The 18,987-nt window shown below is 36.8% G+C and overlaps 1 protein-coding gene across 1 annotated transcript; it reads right to left on the bottom strand.

The window, feature by feature from the left end:
* Positions 1 to 12,012: 12,012 nt before the first annotated feature.
* Positions 12,013 to 13,995, bottom strand: LOC130048558 (uncharacterized). The gene is made up of 4 exons (XM_056145435.1): positions 13,833 to 13,995; positions 13,569 to 13,730; positions 12,902 to 13,306; positions 12,013 to 12,806 (listed from the first exon to the last, which is right to left on the bottom strand). Exons 1-4 carry the CDS (start codon positions 13,993 to 13,995, stop codon positions 12,013 to 12,015), a joined length of 1,524 nt encoding a protein of 507 aa, XP_056001410.1.
* Between the last annotated feature and the right edge of the window lie 4,992 nt (positions 13,996 to 18,987).

Consider the following 18,987-nt stretch of genomic DNA (forward strand, 5'->3'; position numbering starts at 1 on the left):
TGCCAGTCCGTGTAACTTAAACAGTGCTGCAATTTAACCCTATATACACACAACTGTTATCCACAAAATGTCACGGTGTTGATGACCTGCCAGTATAAATTCAATGACACAAGGGGTATTCTTTGCAGTTCTAATTTTAAAAATGTAATGATAGTGAATTTAGAATGCACATTTCGTTCAGGTAGATATGATTGTTAGGTCACCTAAGCAACTCCGATGATTGAAACTAATCGATATTTAAGGGAGCAGGTAGTTCTTTACCAAAATTGTAAATTTCATGATCATTTTGGTACCATAATGGTGTCAAAATGGTGACAATGATTAAATGTGTGCCTTCACGTTTGAAAAAAAAACCTGCTACATGTCTCCGTGGGTTTTTTTTTTGTACTCATAGTGGCAGAAACATTTGTTCTGTATTTGTCATCTTCATCATGAAAGGTGAAGATAATGAATAGTGATCAATGTCATAAATCCAATAAGCAATACAAAATAGGTACATGTAGTTGGGAAACACGGACCCCTGGACACACCAGAGGTGGGATCAGGTGCCTAGGAGGAGTAAGCATCCCCTTTCGATTGGGGATGTGTTCAAATTGCTGTAATATACCCGAACGATTAGAGGCAATTTGTATGAATTAAATTAAACATGACTGATTTATAGTTTAACACATATACATGTATGATATTTTCAAATATCAATGAGCTGGGCAAGTCTAGATACCGTCCGAGAAGGAGCCTGGATATGGAATCTTAAAAAGTCGGAATTCTAAAAGTTTCCGAAATATTTTCAGTCACATATTTTAATATAAAGTAATGCTATGAATATTTTTAAATGATACTGAAAAGAGGTACATGTATAAATAAATTGTCGCCGGGATCGATAATGAATTATAACTGCCATTTCGGAGTCATCATATCTTTGAATTCACCAAATCGTTACCGAATCGATAGGGTTTCCTGTAATAAAACCCATTTATTGGAAATAAAATTTGCTGTAACATATACATTAACTCCTTGTTTTGATGTTCTTACTAAATGAAACTGACGGTTAATATCTCGTAAACTTTCTACTTTTGAAATAGACTAATCACTGCGTATGGATATACTTGAACTGAAGAGAACCACGCGTGTTTATTATCAAATGTAATTAAAATGTAAATATGTGAAGCACCTTTCGGTTTTTGAAAGTATGTACCATCTCATATATTTTCAAAAATATGAAAAACATTTCTTGATTGATCCATTTGACTTTCCAAAAATGTAAAATGTTTGCAAGTTTAAAAAAAAATAGTGTGGAGCGGTCCTGGGAGTGAGAGAGGGTGCACTGCCTGTGTATACAGTGGTCGAGTGTTGTGTAAATTAACAATATTACCTGAATAGAATTTACAAATTGCAGTTTATTGCTTGAAGCACTCTTACATTTTGCAAAATATGAAAACTGTCCTTCGAACACACAAGAAATAGACTACCCTTTAGTAGTATATGAAACTGTAAATTAAAAACGGCGAGGAAACTAGAATACGTGGTGGGAGGGGTTACTAGTCTGTCAGAGGCATTGAAACGTGGGAGGGGGTATTAATCTGTCAGAGGCATTAAAACGTGGGGGTGGGAGGGGTTACTAGTCTGTCAGAGGCATTGAAACGTGGGAGGGGGTATTAATCTGTCAGAGGCATTAAAACGTGGGGGTGGGAGGGGTTACTAGTCTGTCAGAGGAATTGAAACGGGGGGGGGGGGGTATTAATCTGTCAGAGGCATTAAAACGTGGGGGTGGGAGGGGTTACTAGTCTGTCAGAGGAATTGAAACGGGGGGGGGGGTATTAATCTGTCAGAGGCATTAAAACGTGGGGGATGGGAGGGGTTACTAGTCTGTCAGAGGCATTGAAACGTGGGGGGGGGGGGGGTTATTAATCTGTCAGAGGCATTAAAACGTGGGGGTGGGAGGGGTTACTAGTCTGTCAGAGGCACACCCAAAGTCAATAAAAGCGTGCAATTGAGGGTTTCAAAATCATGGTTTATCGACCATTCAAAATATATATGGTAACATGCCTTTATTAATGGTAAATATCTGTTGAACACTCACCTCAAATTGTTTCAAGTTAAGTATGACAGATTTTTTTTTACAGTAGGTCAAAGTATGGTATATTTTTCGAGATTTTTCTCACATGTAACCATCGTTACCGAGTCCTTGACATGATAATATGTAAGATAAACATTAATTTTCCATGTATTATTCCATAACTTGTATTGGAATTGACTGAGCATATATTTTTCTAATTTGCGAAAGACAATAAATACAGGTTTTCAAAGAAAATATTTAATCAACACAACAAGAAATTATCTGCTGTAAAAGTCAGCAATAAGATTTTAAGAGCGCAAAATAAACGACTAGATATCACTTTCAATATCTTTGAAATGGCAGAAAATAAAATTGATTAACAAATATTCTCGAACAGTTCAATATGTATGAAACATGAAAACAAAAGACTAGCAATAGATATAGAACGATAGCTTTTATGTATGTAAATGAAGTAGCGCTATAATTATGTAACGTATGTTTCTACACTTACACAACAGTACATCCATGAAAATATTATGCCAAAACGATGTCATCATCAGTTATTCTTTACGATTGATGTTGCAAAATCATAACGACATCACTTAATTCAATGGAAATACTAATTTTAATAGAAATATAACGTAGACAAGCAAAAAAATTTACCAAATGTGTCTTTTCTTCTGAATTTGTTAATTTGCAATAAATATGCTATTAAAACAAAAGTAAAAGATTGATGTTTCGCTATTCAAATGCTCATGAATCTTATAGAAATAACAGACACATGTTTTGAAACCTGGATTGCTCTTTGTTATAATAAACAATGAAAGTAACGTGTGTTTCTTATTTTTCCTTTCATTACTGTAAACACATCATTTCCATTCAAAAAATGGAAAGAAACATATTTACCCATTTCTAACAATCTGTTTACAATAATAATATAAAGAAAATGTTTAATTTCCCAATATTTTGATTAAATGTATACCGAATCTTATGTTTTTGTTGGTTATTTTGGAATACCTTTCCATAGAAACTGTCAGTATAATCCACCACGCGGTGTTATGAATGAATATTTAACGTGAACCTTAAGACATAGATGTCCCCTATTGATTTTGAGGTCAAAAGGACAACGGTTAAACTACTCTGGACATACGTTATTGTCCGTTGAGAAGTTTTTCCTTGATAGACATCAAACTTGAAACACTGGTGCCCCCTTATGAATAGATGACCCCATTGGATTTCAAGTCACAAGGTCAAAGGTCATACAAAATGACTCAAATGACCAGTTGCTTATAAGTATTTTGAGAGACAAAACTTACATGTATCATTATGGTAGCCTTTGACCGGTAGTTAAACCTTTATTTTCACTGTCTATACAGACATTCTACCTTTTCAGTATTGCCACAAGGGAAGCATATAATATTATTTCTAAAACATTTTTTCATGGTTGTTCTTATGTTTTAATGCATTTTTTTTTCATGGTAGTTATTCTATACTTCTGCTCTCACAAGCGCCATTTCTGAAAAAATAAATAAAAAATTAAAAACAAGTAGAATAATATTACGTAACGGAATTCCTGGTAACATATGTTACACTCAGATAAAATATTTCTTAATGATTTCTCTATAAGATTGCATAGAACAATCATCAGAGATTAATCCCTTCATTTCTAAGGTATATTATGAAAAGATGCTGAATTCTAGTAAATTGATAAATGTAGAGTTGCATAGTTACATGTATCATAAATAGGACAGTAGCAGAGAAAAACATGGTCTGTATTTCTTGCAGAGGATATCTGTATATGCTAGTGAATACGGGAACAATAACACATTTGTTTCTTCATAACATAGTTGATATTCAACAAACATATCGTTAATGATGATATTTTGTCAATATGTAGTTCAATATTTGATGTCTAATCAAGCATTTCATTAAGTAGCATACGTTACTTTGAAAAACGTATGTTACCAGCGTTATACTCAATGTAATTCTTACACCAGAGGAATTTCGAGATATTTGGAATACGATATACATTCTTTGATATCAGAAGAACAAATTCAGACCAAAACATTCGATCTGCTTAATCAGTATTGTATATCAAACATTGCAGTTGTTGTAACAGTACTTACCGTAAGAGAAAATTAATCCTAATTCTCAAAGTTTAACACGTATTGACTTTCAAACTCAAATGTTCATAGTAGACATTCATGTCGTATACCACATCATGCAGACAGAGAGCAAAAATACGCGGGAAATTGTGATATCATTCCTTTTAATTAATTTCTCGGTAACGAATGTTACATCACGAATGTTACATCTTGACACGTTTGTCAAATTTCAGACCAACCAATGACTTCTGCAAAAGAAATGTTTATATTTTCATTCTCTGTACACTACGAGATTTTCATAAAAGGGGTAACATTTGCTTTGCAAATACGTTTTCATAAAAAAAATTATTGTATCGTATGTTACATTTCTAAAATCAGAATGCAAAATTTTGAGAATAATGATGACTTCTTCTCAATGTCACATCCAAATATCGTTTGATGAATATTTTCCCAAAGTTTTTGAATATTTTAGCGCCAAAATAGATCAAAAACATAAAGATAATACGAAATCTTTGTTCATACATTGGGTGTTTAATTGACCCTATGATCACATAATATAATCTGGCGACATGGAGTAATATATACACCACTGCTTAAAATCATACGCAAAAGGTGTTAAACTTTTATTGAATGAAAATTTATTAAATACAAATGATATAAACGCAAAGAAAATTAAAAAACACGTTCTCAGATTTTTATATTTGCTTGTTCAATTTTAAAAATTGAGTCGGCGACAGTCACGTATGTTACAAAATTAGGGTATCTACGCTTCCTACCAAGTTTATAAGTAAAGGGGAAATAAAAAGTATACCATGCCTACGGCGGCTATGGGTCCATGAATGTATAGCACACAAAATATATGATTTGATATAGCTTATTTTCTAATAAAGTGCCGGCGACATCGATTGCACGCTTTTATTGACTTTGAGTGGGCATTGAAATGTTGGGGGGGGGGGGTATTAATTATTAATCTGTCAGAGGCATTAAAACGTGGGTGGTGGGAGGGGATACCAGTCTGTCAGAGGCATTAAAACTGCGACATTTCCCATTTTTTAACAAATTGATTCTAATACTAGTATATGTTCACATATGTGCCACCTCTTTCTTATTATAGGCTAAACGGTTACATATATTTATTCTAAGGAATAAAGAAAAATAATTATCCTTTTTTAAATATATATATTATTTTTGATTTTTTTTATGCTATGCCTATCAAAGGCGTGTTTAATATGAAGACTCTACGGATTACTCCGTTTACCTGATCAAGATATATAGCTCACGGCTGGCGTGACTGGTCGGCAGAAGATGGTCACTCCTTCAAAGGTACATGATCCCACCTCTGGTATATCCGTGTTTGCCCTACTATTCATTTTCTATTTTTATAGGAATTAGATTGATCACTGTTCATTATCTTTACCTTGTTATAATTTTTAGTTTGTGGTTTGTGGCATATGTTGTTCAGTATTTCTAAGACGATTATTCTGAATTTTATTAGCATCAATACATTTTTTTCCCATGTGTTAATGCTAGAATACTAGTATTCAAAGTGTGTTGAAAAATAATTTGATTTCGGGAGAGATCAAAACTATGCATGTTGTTTCTATACATCACACAGTCGTTTGATGACATTATGAACACATGTATTATCCAAAATCAATGACTACATACTTAAAAGGATGTCACACGTACATCTATAAATAACGAATAAACGGAGCTTAGGTTGAAAAGAGGAAACTACGTTGATCGATGTATTCAATTCCTTGTATACACTTGGATGATAAAAAAAATGTGGTTGCTGATATTGTCTCTTTCTTTACATATGTCTCTTACTTAAAATGGCAGAACCTTTTCTAAGTGAAGAGACCCAAGACGAGGAGCAGTACCTGTGTACTGTAAAAACCGAAAGTAATGATTATGTGAATGTATCCGAGGACAATCCTTATTACATTGCATACGCAGATTTAGTGTTTAACGAAGGTTCCCTTAACTCCTGTCATCAAGCATTTTGTGTGTATGAGAGTAATAACAGCTCAAATGAAACGATGATTAGTCAAAAAGACCCTGTGTATGAGAACCAGTTTATAGAGGAGGAGCATGTCATACTTATATCAGAAGAAGAAAATTCGGACTCTGAAAGCGATTCTGACGAGAACTCACATCCGTATATAGACATTGATGAGGAGATAAAGTTTCAGACGCAGAAATGTCGTACAAATACCTTTGGGGAGGGTCCGCATGAAAATGCCTATCCCGCAAGTACACCTTCCACCAAGTCCCGACAACCCTCAAAATTAACGTGTACTGGTATGACAGTATTGGATGACCATCGTGTTGTTATAGTCACTTATGACGGAGAAATACTCCTTTTTGGAGACAGTGGTTCATTTCTGTCCCTTCGAAATTTTGAAGAACATTTTGAGGATGTGACAGCTCTACCAGACTCGTGCATAGCAGCGACGTGTGGGTTTTGTGTTCGAGTTTACAAAGTAAAGGAAAGTGACGTCTCTGAACTTACTGATAAATGCTTTGATTTTGAATGCAATAGTTTTATGACTGTTCATGGAATAGATTACATTCAGAGAGAATTTGTAGTGTCCTGTAATTTGCAGTCAATAAATCCTAGCCCTATTATTTGTATGTTAGACAAAAAAGGGAGGATAAAGAAGACATTCAAAATTCCCGGGCTCATATCTCCACGGTATGTAGTATGCAGTCTCGACAAAAAGCACATTTTTATTGCGGACCCTATGATGAAAACAGTATTTGCACTTACTTGGGACGGGAAGATAAAGTGGAAAAAAGAGGATGAGGATATCCCGACGTCACTGACCACTCTTCCAGGGCACACACTTGCAGTAGCATGCCATGAATCCCTTTCATTCAAATTATATTCTTATGAAGGTACTTTGAAAAGAATTATACACGCGGAATTTGCCGAGATATCTTCGTCTGTTCTTCTTTCGTATCACACGCATTCTGGATTATTACTTTTCTGTCCAGAGTTGCATGTGGTAGGGAAAAGGGATTTTATTTACTTTCTGAAAGTGAAGAGTACAAAGAAAAATATTTTTGCTTCCATGCTTTCATTACTATAAAGTTCAAGTATGTTAGAAGAAAACGTTTAAAGATGAATATAACATTGGTACTTTTGCATCAGTATGTCAACAATTTTTGGAATGAGGAAGTTTTTCACTTCCGAGGATAGATACGAAAGTCAAGGAACAAGGAAATTTAATTGTAATTTTGGTGTATTACATCCTTTAAGCGCCATCAAGAGCATGTTTTCAATAGGAAATGATGCTCTTGATGCGATATCTGCACATGTCGCTGATCAATTTTGAAATGGATATAAAAATTAATGTTTAGAAATTAAACATTTCTCAGAAATGGAATACTTTAAAGTCCACATGAACGAAACCTTTTAGAGTCTTAATTCATTTGGACTATGGCTGACTATGTGAATACCCCCAAAACAAGCGGAGTTTGTTATGGTATCGTGTACGCAGATTTAGTTTTTGACCAGGGATCATTACATTCCACCCACCAAGCATACTGTGTATTTGATGAAGACCCAATCTATACATACTCGCCGAGTAATAAAAGTGATTGTGGGGACAATACATCTGAAAATTGGTTTGAAATAGTGGAGCTGGTAACGGATGACGAGAGCAATGATTCGTGCTCAGACACCCATTCATACCTTGATATGGAACTTGAAAACGAAATCTACGAGGCTAAGGATAGATGCAGATCTAGTACCTTTGGAGATGGTCCATACAGCAGGGTAGGGGAGGTGAGTCATGCCAAACCACCAGAAAAGAAAGAACAAAATGTGCCACACAAGACGTCGAAGTTATTTTGCACTGGAATGGCTGTCTTGAATGATGGTCGAATTGTCGTCGCAACGAGAGATGGAAAACTACTCGTTTTCGGATCTGAAGGAGCGTTTTTGTTTCAAATGGACTCCCCCAACCGTTTTGAAGATATCACACTTGTTGGTAAGATGGATGTCGCTGCAACATGTGATTGTAATATAAAAGTATTCACTGTGGACAGTTTTCAGATTGTAGAACTTCCTGAAAAGTCCATCAAGTGCACCTTTCCAGGGCAGGCATCCATACACGGCATACATTTTGCAGCAAACCAGTTTTATATTTCCTGCAAACTGCAAACAGATTGTGTTGTCCCAAAGCCTCTTATTCGAGTGTATGACTTAAAGGGACATTTGCTGAAAACTTTTGAAATACCCCGATTAGCCTCCCCAAAGTATGTTGTCTGCAGTTCAGATGGTAAACACATCTTTTTGACGGATCAAAGAAATCGGACAATTGTTGCTTTGGATGCTCATGATGGATCGATAAAGTGGGAGGCGACTGATTTATCCATTCCTAAATCACTTACCATTATCGGCAAAAATCGCCTCGTTGTAGCCTCAGAAGGATCGTCTTCTTTTAAGTGTTTTTCATTTGCAGGGAAGATGATACGCACTATTGAAACGGAAATGCACGCATCATTTTCACCATTTTTGGTCCATTATCATTCATCCTCAAACAAGCTGTTGTTCTGTCCTGAAAAGCAGACCTTCGGATCACGTGATTCAGTATTTTCCATGAAACTTAAAAAGTCCAAACGAAAACGGCTGTCGAACATTTTATTTCCCTTTACAAAAGAATAATATTTCCTCCATGGTAGAGATGTTCACAAAATCATATTGTAGAAAATGCACAATAGACTCATGAAATTGGATTATTGAATTTGCAAAAGCGGTGTATATAATTTCTTAGTCTACTTAGTATGCGAAATATTCATTGTTATCTTTATTGTATTGCAATTTGCTAATCAACAAAATTATATTGTACTAGATAATTGTATTATATTGCGCTAATAAACAAACTGCAAACGCATATTCAAATTTTGTTTCCAAATTTTTATATGGATTTGTAGTGTTATGTACTGCAGAAAGTCAAATTTCTTTGTATATTCATTAAAGGTGAAGATAACGAACAGTGATCAATCTCATATTTGAATTTGTTCTATCAAGTACATAATGAAGACAATATTTACTGCTAACTTATTTTCTATGGCAAACGTCACTTTCAATGACTAAGTTTATATGTTCCACTTATGCAAAGAACCAAGATGGCTCCCTTCACAGCTTGACGCTTCGTCGGTAGTTGTTAAGAGCCATTCTCTGTAAGCATCAAAATTTTTATTATAGGGGTGGAAAGGTACCATCACCGATTTTGCTGAAATTTGGCATATAGTGATTATTTGATACCCTCTCATAGAGTGAATCCAGGCGCTCAAAAAGTAATTTGTAATTATATCAGTGTTTATTATAAAACCGAGACAAGCAGTATCGTCTTTTGCAGCCATTATTTATGCAGAGAAATGATTAGCAGAATGTTTGATAATGCATACTCTTATTTGGCGAACATTTGCCATGACAATAATTTGTGAGATGCCACTCAACACAAAACATTAGGACACACCCACACAAAATAATCCACCAAATACCCCGTACACAAATTGTGAGGAGAGAGAGAGAGAGGGAGAAAGGAGAGAGAGAGAGAATCTGATATTCACCGCGGATAGTTGCTTATTTAAAGCTGTATGATCCGAATTACAATATTTTTTCCATCTCGTAAAAACGCTATTAAATCATCGCACGTATGTAGTTATGAGGCTGTACGACATGTCATAAATTATTTCACCTGTTTTAACGCAAATTATTTGATTTTAAATCGATGTTTACAAATAACCGCGTCACTCTGCCATTTCAAGTGACAGTCACGTGACCAGTTCAAACTTTCAGATCATCGGTGGTCTTATCTGTGTAAAGCTGTGTATTTTGTTATAACAGTACCGTACCATAAGTTTAATAGAAATAAAAATATCAAATACCTCTTAGTAATTCGTTGTTTTATGCTCTTTCAGCCTTAAAACTAGACAGTTGCGTATGAGTTAATACATCATGTTGGGATTCCCCTGACGCGCGTGGGTCTATTTATAGACGTCTATTATGGGATGATTTATATATGTACCCACTATATTTACTTTCTAAATAATATTCGCACTGTTTTCTCTTACATGCAGATGTTTTCAAGCATGTAATTAAGGGAAAGTTAATAACATTATAAAGTAATTAATCTGCTTTAAAGTAATTATGTACAAAAATAATACATGAACATCGGGTCATACAGATTTAAGTATTCAATATTATATGAATATTAAGATTACAAAGCACAATAGCTTCACATACAAAGTTCCCTTTCATACTTCAGTTACGACAAATCTACAGTCAGTGCCTCGATGTGCGCAAACGCTCAATCAATGTATGGAATTACTGGAAATCAAAACGTGTTGAAAAACAAAGAGAAAAAAGCCAACCAGCAGAAAGCTAACATGATTAATGCTATTAAAAAACACGCGGTGTCAATGTAATAATGAAAAGGCAACAAACCAACACATTTTTTAATCAATATATCAATGACAGATCTATGCGCAAAATTAAAGCATTTTATTTTTGATTAGCTAACCACTAACTATTTTTGCACCTACTCTGCATTCAGTAAATGCTTGAAAAGGATGCAGATTCTAAATTTTTAGTATTAAAATTTGTATTTGTTAAATAAATACTTACCTTTATAAATTTAGATATTCACCTGCTTGCAGTCTTGTATCGGAAAAAAACCATGTAAACAAAAAAGCACCCTTCGTGACCCGCCACCTCTGACATGCTCAGAAACCAACATCCGGTATCATCTATTCTTTGACATAAAACAAAACATTAGAAGGGGGATGAAGGGGAGGTGGGTTGGGACCTCTGATTTATAAAGGTAAGTATTTATTTAACAAATACAAATTTTAATACTAAAAATTTAGAATTTATCACAATAAATACGTTACCTTTATAAATTTAGATAAGCAGAATTCAAAGTAGAGCTGAATCCCCCTGAGATTGGCAACTAGGAGGAAAAACCACTTTTTGAGCTGAAACTAGAGGTCCAAGCGAGAACAAACTGTCATTATGAAGGGGCATAGATCTAAGGTAATGGTTATAAAAGGTACTATCAGACCTCCAATAACCAGCTGACATGATTTCCGAGATAGAGGAGGAATTGAAAATAGCCCAGGAGCAAGACAAGGCTCTAATTTCATGTGCCTGAACTTGAACACGAGACAAGGCTTCTGGAGATGAAGATTGGTAAGCCATCTTAACAGTCTGACAAAGCCAAGTAGAAATAGTCTTAGCCGAAATATCACTTAGACCTTTCTTAATAGGAATGAAAAGTCTAGTAGAACCAGAAGGTCTGAGCGTTGACGAAACAGAAATATATTTCTGAAGTGTACGCACTGGACATAAATCCTGATTACCTAATGATTTAGGTAGAGCAGGAATAACAATAGGTCCAGAACCTTTGTCTGATAACTGATTCTTGGCTAAGAAAGATGGATCTGTCAACAGAGTAACTGAAGAATTATCTGCAGAAAATCTGAGACAAGAATCTGCAATGGAGAAAGCATGAATCTCACTCCTTCTACGACCAGAAGCTAAAGCTAATAAAAAACAGCACTTCAAGGTCAAAAACTTAAAGGGAGCTAAAAATAAAGGTTCGAAAGGAGGAAATTGTAAAGTCCTAAGAACCAAAGCTAAATTCCAGGCTGGAACCAACCTACGTTGTCTAGGTCGTTCCAAACAAAAATTCTTGACCATGAGGGACAAGAACTCATTCTTCCCAAAATCAGGACCTCCTGACAAAGCTATAGTTCTAGATAAAGCTGAACGATAGCCCTTAATAGTAGAGGGAGAGAAACCTTTGTCTTCAAACAGATAGACTAAAAACTCAGCTAACTGTTGGACAGTAACTGCGAGAGGATCAATTTCCTTTGAACGACACCAAGAACAGAAGATGTTCCACTTAGAGTCATAAATTGCTCCTGTAGATTTTCTGACTGAACTAGAGATACGTTTGGCTGCTCTGTCAGAAAAGCCATCCTGTCTGAGAGATTTCCTGACAGTAACCATGCGTGTAGATGGAGGTTGGAAAGATTCTGATGAACTTTCCTGCCTTTGAATTGAGACAAAAGATCTTTCCTGAGAGGAAGAAGAATTGGTCTCGCACAACACAGTTGAAGAAGATCTGGAAACCAAGATTGTTTTGGCCATGCTGGAGCAATAAGAATGGTCTTGCAAATTTCTACCCTGATTTTGTGTAAAATCTTGGGAAGAGGCGAAAAGGAGGAAACATGTAAGAAAACATCCCCTTCCAATCGAAAGACATTGCATCCACTGCTAAAGCTTTGTTGTCTGGAATCGGAGAGACAAACGTTGGCAGTTTGCAATTCAGATGCGTAGCAAAGAGGTCTATATGAGGACGATCCCACTTGAGACAGATCTCCTGAAAGACTGCTGAATGTAACTCCCATTCTGTATTCACTGGATGCAGTGACCTTGAGAGAGCATCCGCTATTAGATTCAGATTGCCAGGAACATGCCTGACTGACAAGCGAATTCCCAGGGAACGGCAAAACAACAGAATTTCTTTGCACAGAAGGTAAAGAGACTGAGAATGTGTGCCGCCCTGATTCTGCAGATAAGCCACTACTGTTGTATTGTCTGTGGCTATCATCAGAGATTGACCCTGAACAAATTGGGAAAAGTGTTTCAATGCCAGAAGAACAGCCCGCATCTCCAGTAAATTGATGTGTTCTGTCAACTGGAGACCGGACCATATACCTGATGCCTCTCTGCCTTCCAGGGTAGCTCCCCAGCCTGTCAGAGAAGCATCTGTAAACAGGGTCATAGAAGGAACTGGGGGGTCTAGCGAGCAACCTATCATAACATTCTCTCTCACTGACCACCACAGAAGATGAGGATACAATCTGGGAAGAATGGGAATAACAGCTTCCCACTGTTGTGAGGCTGTTACCCAAAATTCCAGAAGATACCACTGAATGGGGCGAATATGAAGACGACCTAAAGGTACTATGTCCATCAGAGAAATCAGAAAACCTATCAGTTGTAGAAACTGGCGAACTGAAGCCTGTTTGGCTGAAAGTAGTTGATCCAACAGATACTGAAGCTTGAGAAATTTCTCCTCTGGAGGAAGAACTATCCCAAGATCTGTTCGAAATTGTTCCCCTAGGAAAATGAAACTCTGACTGGGAACTATCTCTGATTTTTCCCAAGAAATAAGGAAACCCAGCTTCAACAGAAGATGAATAACTCGATGAGTATGTTGATGAAGAAGGTTGAAAGAAAAATTCTTGATCAGAGAATCGTCTAGATATGTATGGATGAAAATGGACTGGGAGTGTAGATACGCAACCACTGTTTGAAAAATTTTTGTGAACACTAGTGGAGCAGTAGATAGGCCAAAAGGCATTGCCCTGAAAGCATATACCTTGCCCTTCCAGACCAGACGAAGAAACTTCCGATAAGCCGGAGCTATAGGGACATGAAAATAAGCATCCGTCAGATCTAAAGAAGACGTCCACATCCCTGTATGGAGAGAGGTTCTGATCGACCTGTTGGTCTCCATTTTGAAATGTGGAATCACCAGATACTGATTCAGAAAAGAGAGGTCCAACACAGGTCTCATTTGTCCATTCTTTTTGGGTACAAGAAAGAGACGAGAGTAGAACCCCCAACCTAGAGGTGGACTTACTTCTTCCAATACATTCTTTTGGAGAAGTAGAGACACTTCCTCTTGTAACAACAGATTTTTCCACGGGTCTCTGGTCATAGAAAATTCCAGAGGAACCGCAGAGAGAGGAGGCTGTTCTCGAAATTGAAGCTCTAAACCCCTCCGTAGCACAGAAAGAACCCATTTGTCCGAAATGAGACGGGACCAATGAGGAAGAAAAAGAGAGAGGCGTCCTCCCACAGGAAGATGAGGAAAGGGAACACCTACTTCCTCGGAAAGAGTGGATTGTGCTATAGGAGGGGGGGGGGAGGCATCAAAACTGAGATTTCTTACCCTTGGCTACTTTGGGTTTTTTATTATTAGATCCAGAAGCCGATGGGAAAGAACGATGCTCATTACTTCTCTTAAGATTATTTGAACCTTGCAGCGAAGAGCCAGATTTAGTAGAACCTTGCGACTTACTTCTAGAAGAGTCTGATTTAGAAGAACAAGAAACACGCCTAGAACTACCATTGTTGAGTTGTACATCTACTTTAACAGTAGGAGGTTCTTTGTGTAATTCCTCTTGTAATTTGCGTAAAGAGATGCCAAATAACTGCTCTTTATGAAGAGGAGAAAAAAGTAGGTTGTCTTTAAGAAACTCAGAGACGTTAGATTTTTGAAGAATCTCTTGTCTCCTAGCTAAAGAAAAATTGGCAATAGTGCCAAGATTCAAGAGCTGAGAAGTGCAAAGACATCTATCTACTTGGAGAAGAAAAGAACGAACATCATCAAATTCTTCGCCCTTATCTTTAAGAGAGGCACCTGCAGCAGCAAGAAAGTGCTCCGCATACTGTAAAGCTGCGGCAACACCCCGAAGATTGTTCTCCGGCCTAGAATAAGAAGTCTGAGATAACTTGACCCCCTCAGAAGACTTAGCACCAAGAAGATTGGAAAAAGTCTTATCAAAAACAGGTTGAGATTTTCCCAAGAAAACATCATGAATATCAAAATACTTCATTCTAACCTTACTAGGGAAAGAAGATGTACTAAAAGCCAGATTTTGTCTAACTAAATTAGATGCCTTATTGGAGGACATCTGATCGTCGACAAGATGAGAATTAATGGAAGCCAATGCAGATTTAAAATGACTAGACTCGGGAAAAGAAGCATACGACTTAGAAGAATCTCTCACAAGACCAGAGCAGGACTGAAAATCAGAAGGTTTGTGAGAACTCCTGGGAGGAGAAACTAAAGAATCGGGACCTGACAATTCTCTACGAATTGCGTACACTTTAGCTTTCAGAGTGAGATTCTCTACCGGAAGTTGCTCCTGAGAAAGCCCAACTTCATCGACTGAAGGAACCGGAGATAGGCAATTATCACTGAGAAAAGATGCCTCTTGACTACTGGGAGCCAAAGATAATGAGTCAACCTCCTCGTCCGCTTTATTATCAAAAGCGGGCCGAGGGGTGACAAGAGCAGCCCCAGGAACAGTGGGGGACGTAGCTGATTTGCATTCAATCAAATCTAGTCTACGTTCCACTGTCATAAATTTTGAAGAAATAGAAGCCTCAAGTTTCTGAATAGAGGAAACCAAACATTTAATTTCGTCCTTATTGGAGGACTCAATTAAGTTTGGTTTACTAACAAAACCTTGCCCTGTCCACACAGGTTGAGTCAAGTAGGGATAAGGTGGCACAGAATACATGGGATGAGGAAATCTAGCTCGCCACCTAGACCGATAAAACGTCTCCCTACGATTACCCGAAGGAAAACTCTCAGGGCGAGAACTAGCCACCGGACTACCAGGAGGTCGCGTAATAGTAGATGTAGCTCTAATTTGACCTACCGAAGTAACCGGGGTAGGAGGAATTCCTGGGGAATCCATGACATTCCCATAAGAAAGAAAAGGGTCAGATTCCATGGGACCAAAACTTCTAGAGTCAACAGAGTCCCAGTACTCGCCCTCTACAGCAATAAAAGGTAATTTAACATTTTCACCTTCATTCGCCATAATGCTTAATAATGTAATAAAGTAATAACAAAAACTACCATACAATACTTAGCCAAAATTAGCAAGTAGAAAAAATTCTTTTCCTCCTCGAGAAAAACGTGACTGCACTCCACAACGACGGAAAAGAAAAGATGATACCGGATGTTGGTTTCTGAGCATGTCAGAGGTGGCGGGTCACGAAGGGTGCTTTTTTGTTTACATGGTTTTTTTTCGATACAAGACTGCAAGCAGGTGAATATCTAAATTTATAAAGGTAACGTATTTATTGTGATAAATCCCAAGTTTGCATTATTTATATTATAAACTACGCAGGTCGATCCCGACAACAACAGTACCGCAAACGGTATGATATACGTCCGTCGGACAGTGAAATTCAACCTGGAAGCATATTGTGCTATCTGAATTGATACAAAACACTTTCTGAATAGAAAAGCCTTAAAGTGGGTCATAGTGCACCAATCCATCTGACATGTGACCTGATTATGTATTTCTCTGAGAGTGAGGTTGTTACAAAATGTCGGTGCAATATCTTTGATGATAAAAAGCCCAGGAAACCATTTGATATACGTTTAGTCCTAAAGTAGGTCATGGTGTACCAATTAAGTTGAAATGTGAGCTGATTGTATTTCTCTGAGAGGGAGGTTGTGACTAAATTTCAAAGCAATATCTGTAACCATACCAAAAAAATGTGAAAAACTGTTTGTTTGGGTTTGAAATGAAAATCCACACAAACAACAAATATTTGTCAAACTATACACTCTTTGAGGTGTCCTCGGCGTGTCTTGCACGTTGTTATTACCGGAATACTTCGGCAGCTACTAGTAAGATTTCAGTGTTCTGAATGATCTGAGTTTACATTGTCGATTTGATAGCCAATCCGCTGATTGGTTAGACTAAAAGGTCATTAGATTTGACCTCCGTGTGCGATTTCGTTAGATCCTTGTGTAGTGATATACGTGAACGGATTAAAGGATCTAATATCTGTATATCCGTAATGGGGAAAAAAGCCCGGAAAGCTGTTTGACTTATTTTTAGCCCAAAAGTAGGTCAAATGTGGACCAATCCAGTTGAAATGCAAACTGAACTTGTATTTCTCTGAGAGGAAGCCTGTGACTAAATTTCAGGGCAATATCTGTATCCATAATGAAAAACGCCAGGAAAACTTGTTGACCTACTTTTAGTCCTAATATAGGTCACGGGCGGACGGGCCCATTCAGCTGAAATGCAAATTGAAATTGTATTCCTCTGAAAGGAAGCTTATGAGTAAATTTCAGGGCAATATCTGTATCTGTGACTTAAAAAAGTCCGGAAAACTGTTTGACCTATGTTTAGCCTTAAAGTAAGTCAAGGACGGACCAACTGAAATGCAAACTCACTCTTACAATTTTTGGGAGAGAAATTGTCACCAAATTTCAAAGTCGTACATGCATCTGTTACGGAAAACAGAAAAAGTCCGGAAAACATGAATCCGAATGGACAGCGCCATAACATGATACGTCCCGTCTAATGACCTTTCACCTTTCATATGGACTCGGTTGACTTGGTGTGCACAAACGCCACATGACTGTGAACAGGAAGCACTATGTCACCCCAGCAGGAGTGCACCCACTCGAACATCATGCTAAGTATCTAAAGAGTCCTTGAACTGACTCAGGATGTCAAATAAATGCTATGTACAGTAAATAATGAATTATCTGTACATTTCAAAACTGATAATTATCTCCCCTTTTGAGTTTAACTATATCACTATCCGTACTAAATCTCAGGGAGAAGCAAAGCACAATCTAGGTAAAAAGAACACATTTTCTTGAATTTGAGACGCATTATTAGACAAAATTAAAGTTAAGAATACACTCGTATCCATTTAACTTTAATAAATATACCATTAGCCATGTGGGATCCAGGATTTTGATGTTTGGGAGACCACCGAAGTTTGTAGCCCACCGGCTCAAATAATGTAAAACTATATTTTTCAATGTAAAAATGCAAAAACTGTTTATTGTTCATTAACAAGTTTTAATTGTTTTCTTTTTATTCCAGTTTCATTTCCGTTTCGTAAACGTTCGTGCACATGTGTATCAGCAGTTTTATCTGAAAAGGTCTACAATGTAAAACTTATATGGTACCAATTTTGATGCACCAGATGCGCATTTCGACAAATAATGTCTCTTCAGTGATGCTCAACCGAAATGTTTGAAATCCGAAATAACAATTACAATGTAAACAAGAACGAATGAGCTTTGTGTGTATAGCGGCGGGAATATGTAACGCGATTTCGGCAAATTCTGCTCAGTCAAAAGCTCATGGCATACTTAACATCAGTCGATGTGTCCCATCTAATATCTGGAGCGACTCCCATTTGCGTAATCAACCCTAAATATACACATCTCCAAAAGAGGGTCGTGTGACATCATGTAATTTGCTGCTGAAATAATACATAAAAACAAAATTGTCAGAAAAATGTTCTCTTCAAAACAAGTGGATTGAATGTGTTGAACAGTACAAGTATCTTGATGTCTACTTCTGTAACTCGGGATCTTTTGCCTTTGCTCAAAATGAATTGTATAAAAAGGCCTTGAAGGCATGCTCAAAATTACAGAGGGAAGTCACATCCAACTGTCATAACGGCAATACTAACCTTCATTATTTGATCATACCATTGTTCCTTTTCTTCTGTATGGGTGTGAAATTTGGGGGGCTTTTAACCCTTTGGCTTCCAAATTTAAAGATGTAACTATGGACAAAATGTTTAACAAACTGAAATGTGAAACACTGCATATTAAATACTGCATGGCTATTCTTGGTGTACAGAGAAAGTCGACTAATTTTGCTGTTCTATCTGAACTTGGAAGATTTCGATTGTATTATCAAATTATTAAAGCCATGATGAATTACTGGTTTCAACTCGAACCCATTCATTACAGAATCCATCTTCTGTCTTATTGAAGGAAGCATATTTATTGTCAAAGAACCTCCATCTTCAAAATAAACCATCATGGTTTGCATCTATCCAATGTTGGATCAGTTATCTGAACTTAGAAATATAGATCTATCAAAACAAAGTCCCTATTCGTTTAAAAAGTTGTTAAATATTATAAAACATTATTTTATAAACCTACATGTATGGGTGAAAGAAAAAGAGCAACAAAATAATGGCAAACTAAGAACTTATGCCACATT

The sequence above is a fragment of the Ostrea edulis genome, chromosome 1, assembly GCF_947568905.1.
Source record: "Ostrea edulis chromosome 1, xbOstEdul1.1, whole genome shotgun sequence".
Taxonomy (NCBI): domain Eukaryota; kingdom Metazoa; phylum Mollusca; class Bivalvia; order Ostreida; family Ostreidae; genus Ostrea; species Ostrea edulis.

Excerpts from the sequence above, each read along its gene's own strand:
- LOC130048558 (XM_056145435.1), bottom strand. The coding sequence starts at position 13,995 with ATGGGTTCTTTCTGTGCTACGGAGGGGTTTAGAGCTTCAATTTCGAGA. Across the intron at positions 13,731-13,832 it reads AAAAGAATGTATTGGAAGAA|TATCTGGTGATTCCACATTT; the intron begins GTAAGTCCACCT and ends TTTCTGAATCAG. Across the intron at positions 12,807-12,901 it reads GGAAGGCAGAGAGGCATCAG|GGTCAATCTCTGATGATAGC; the intron begins GTATATGGTCCG and ends CAATTTGTTCAG.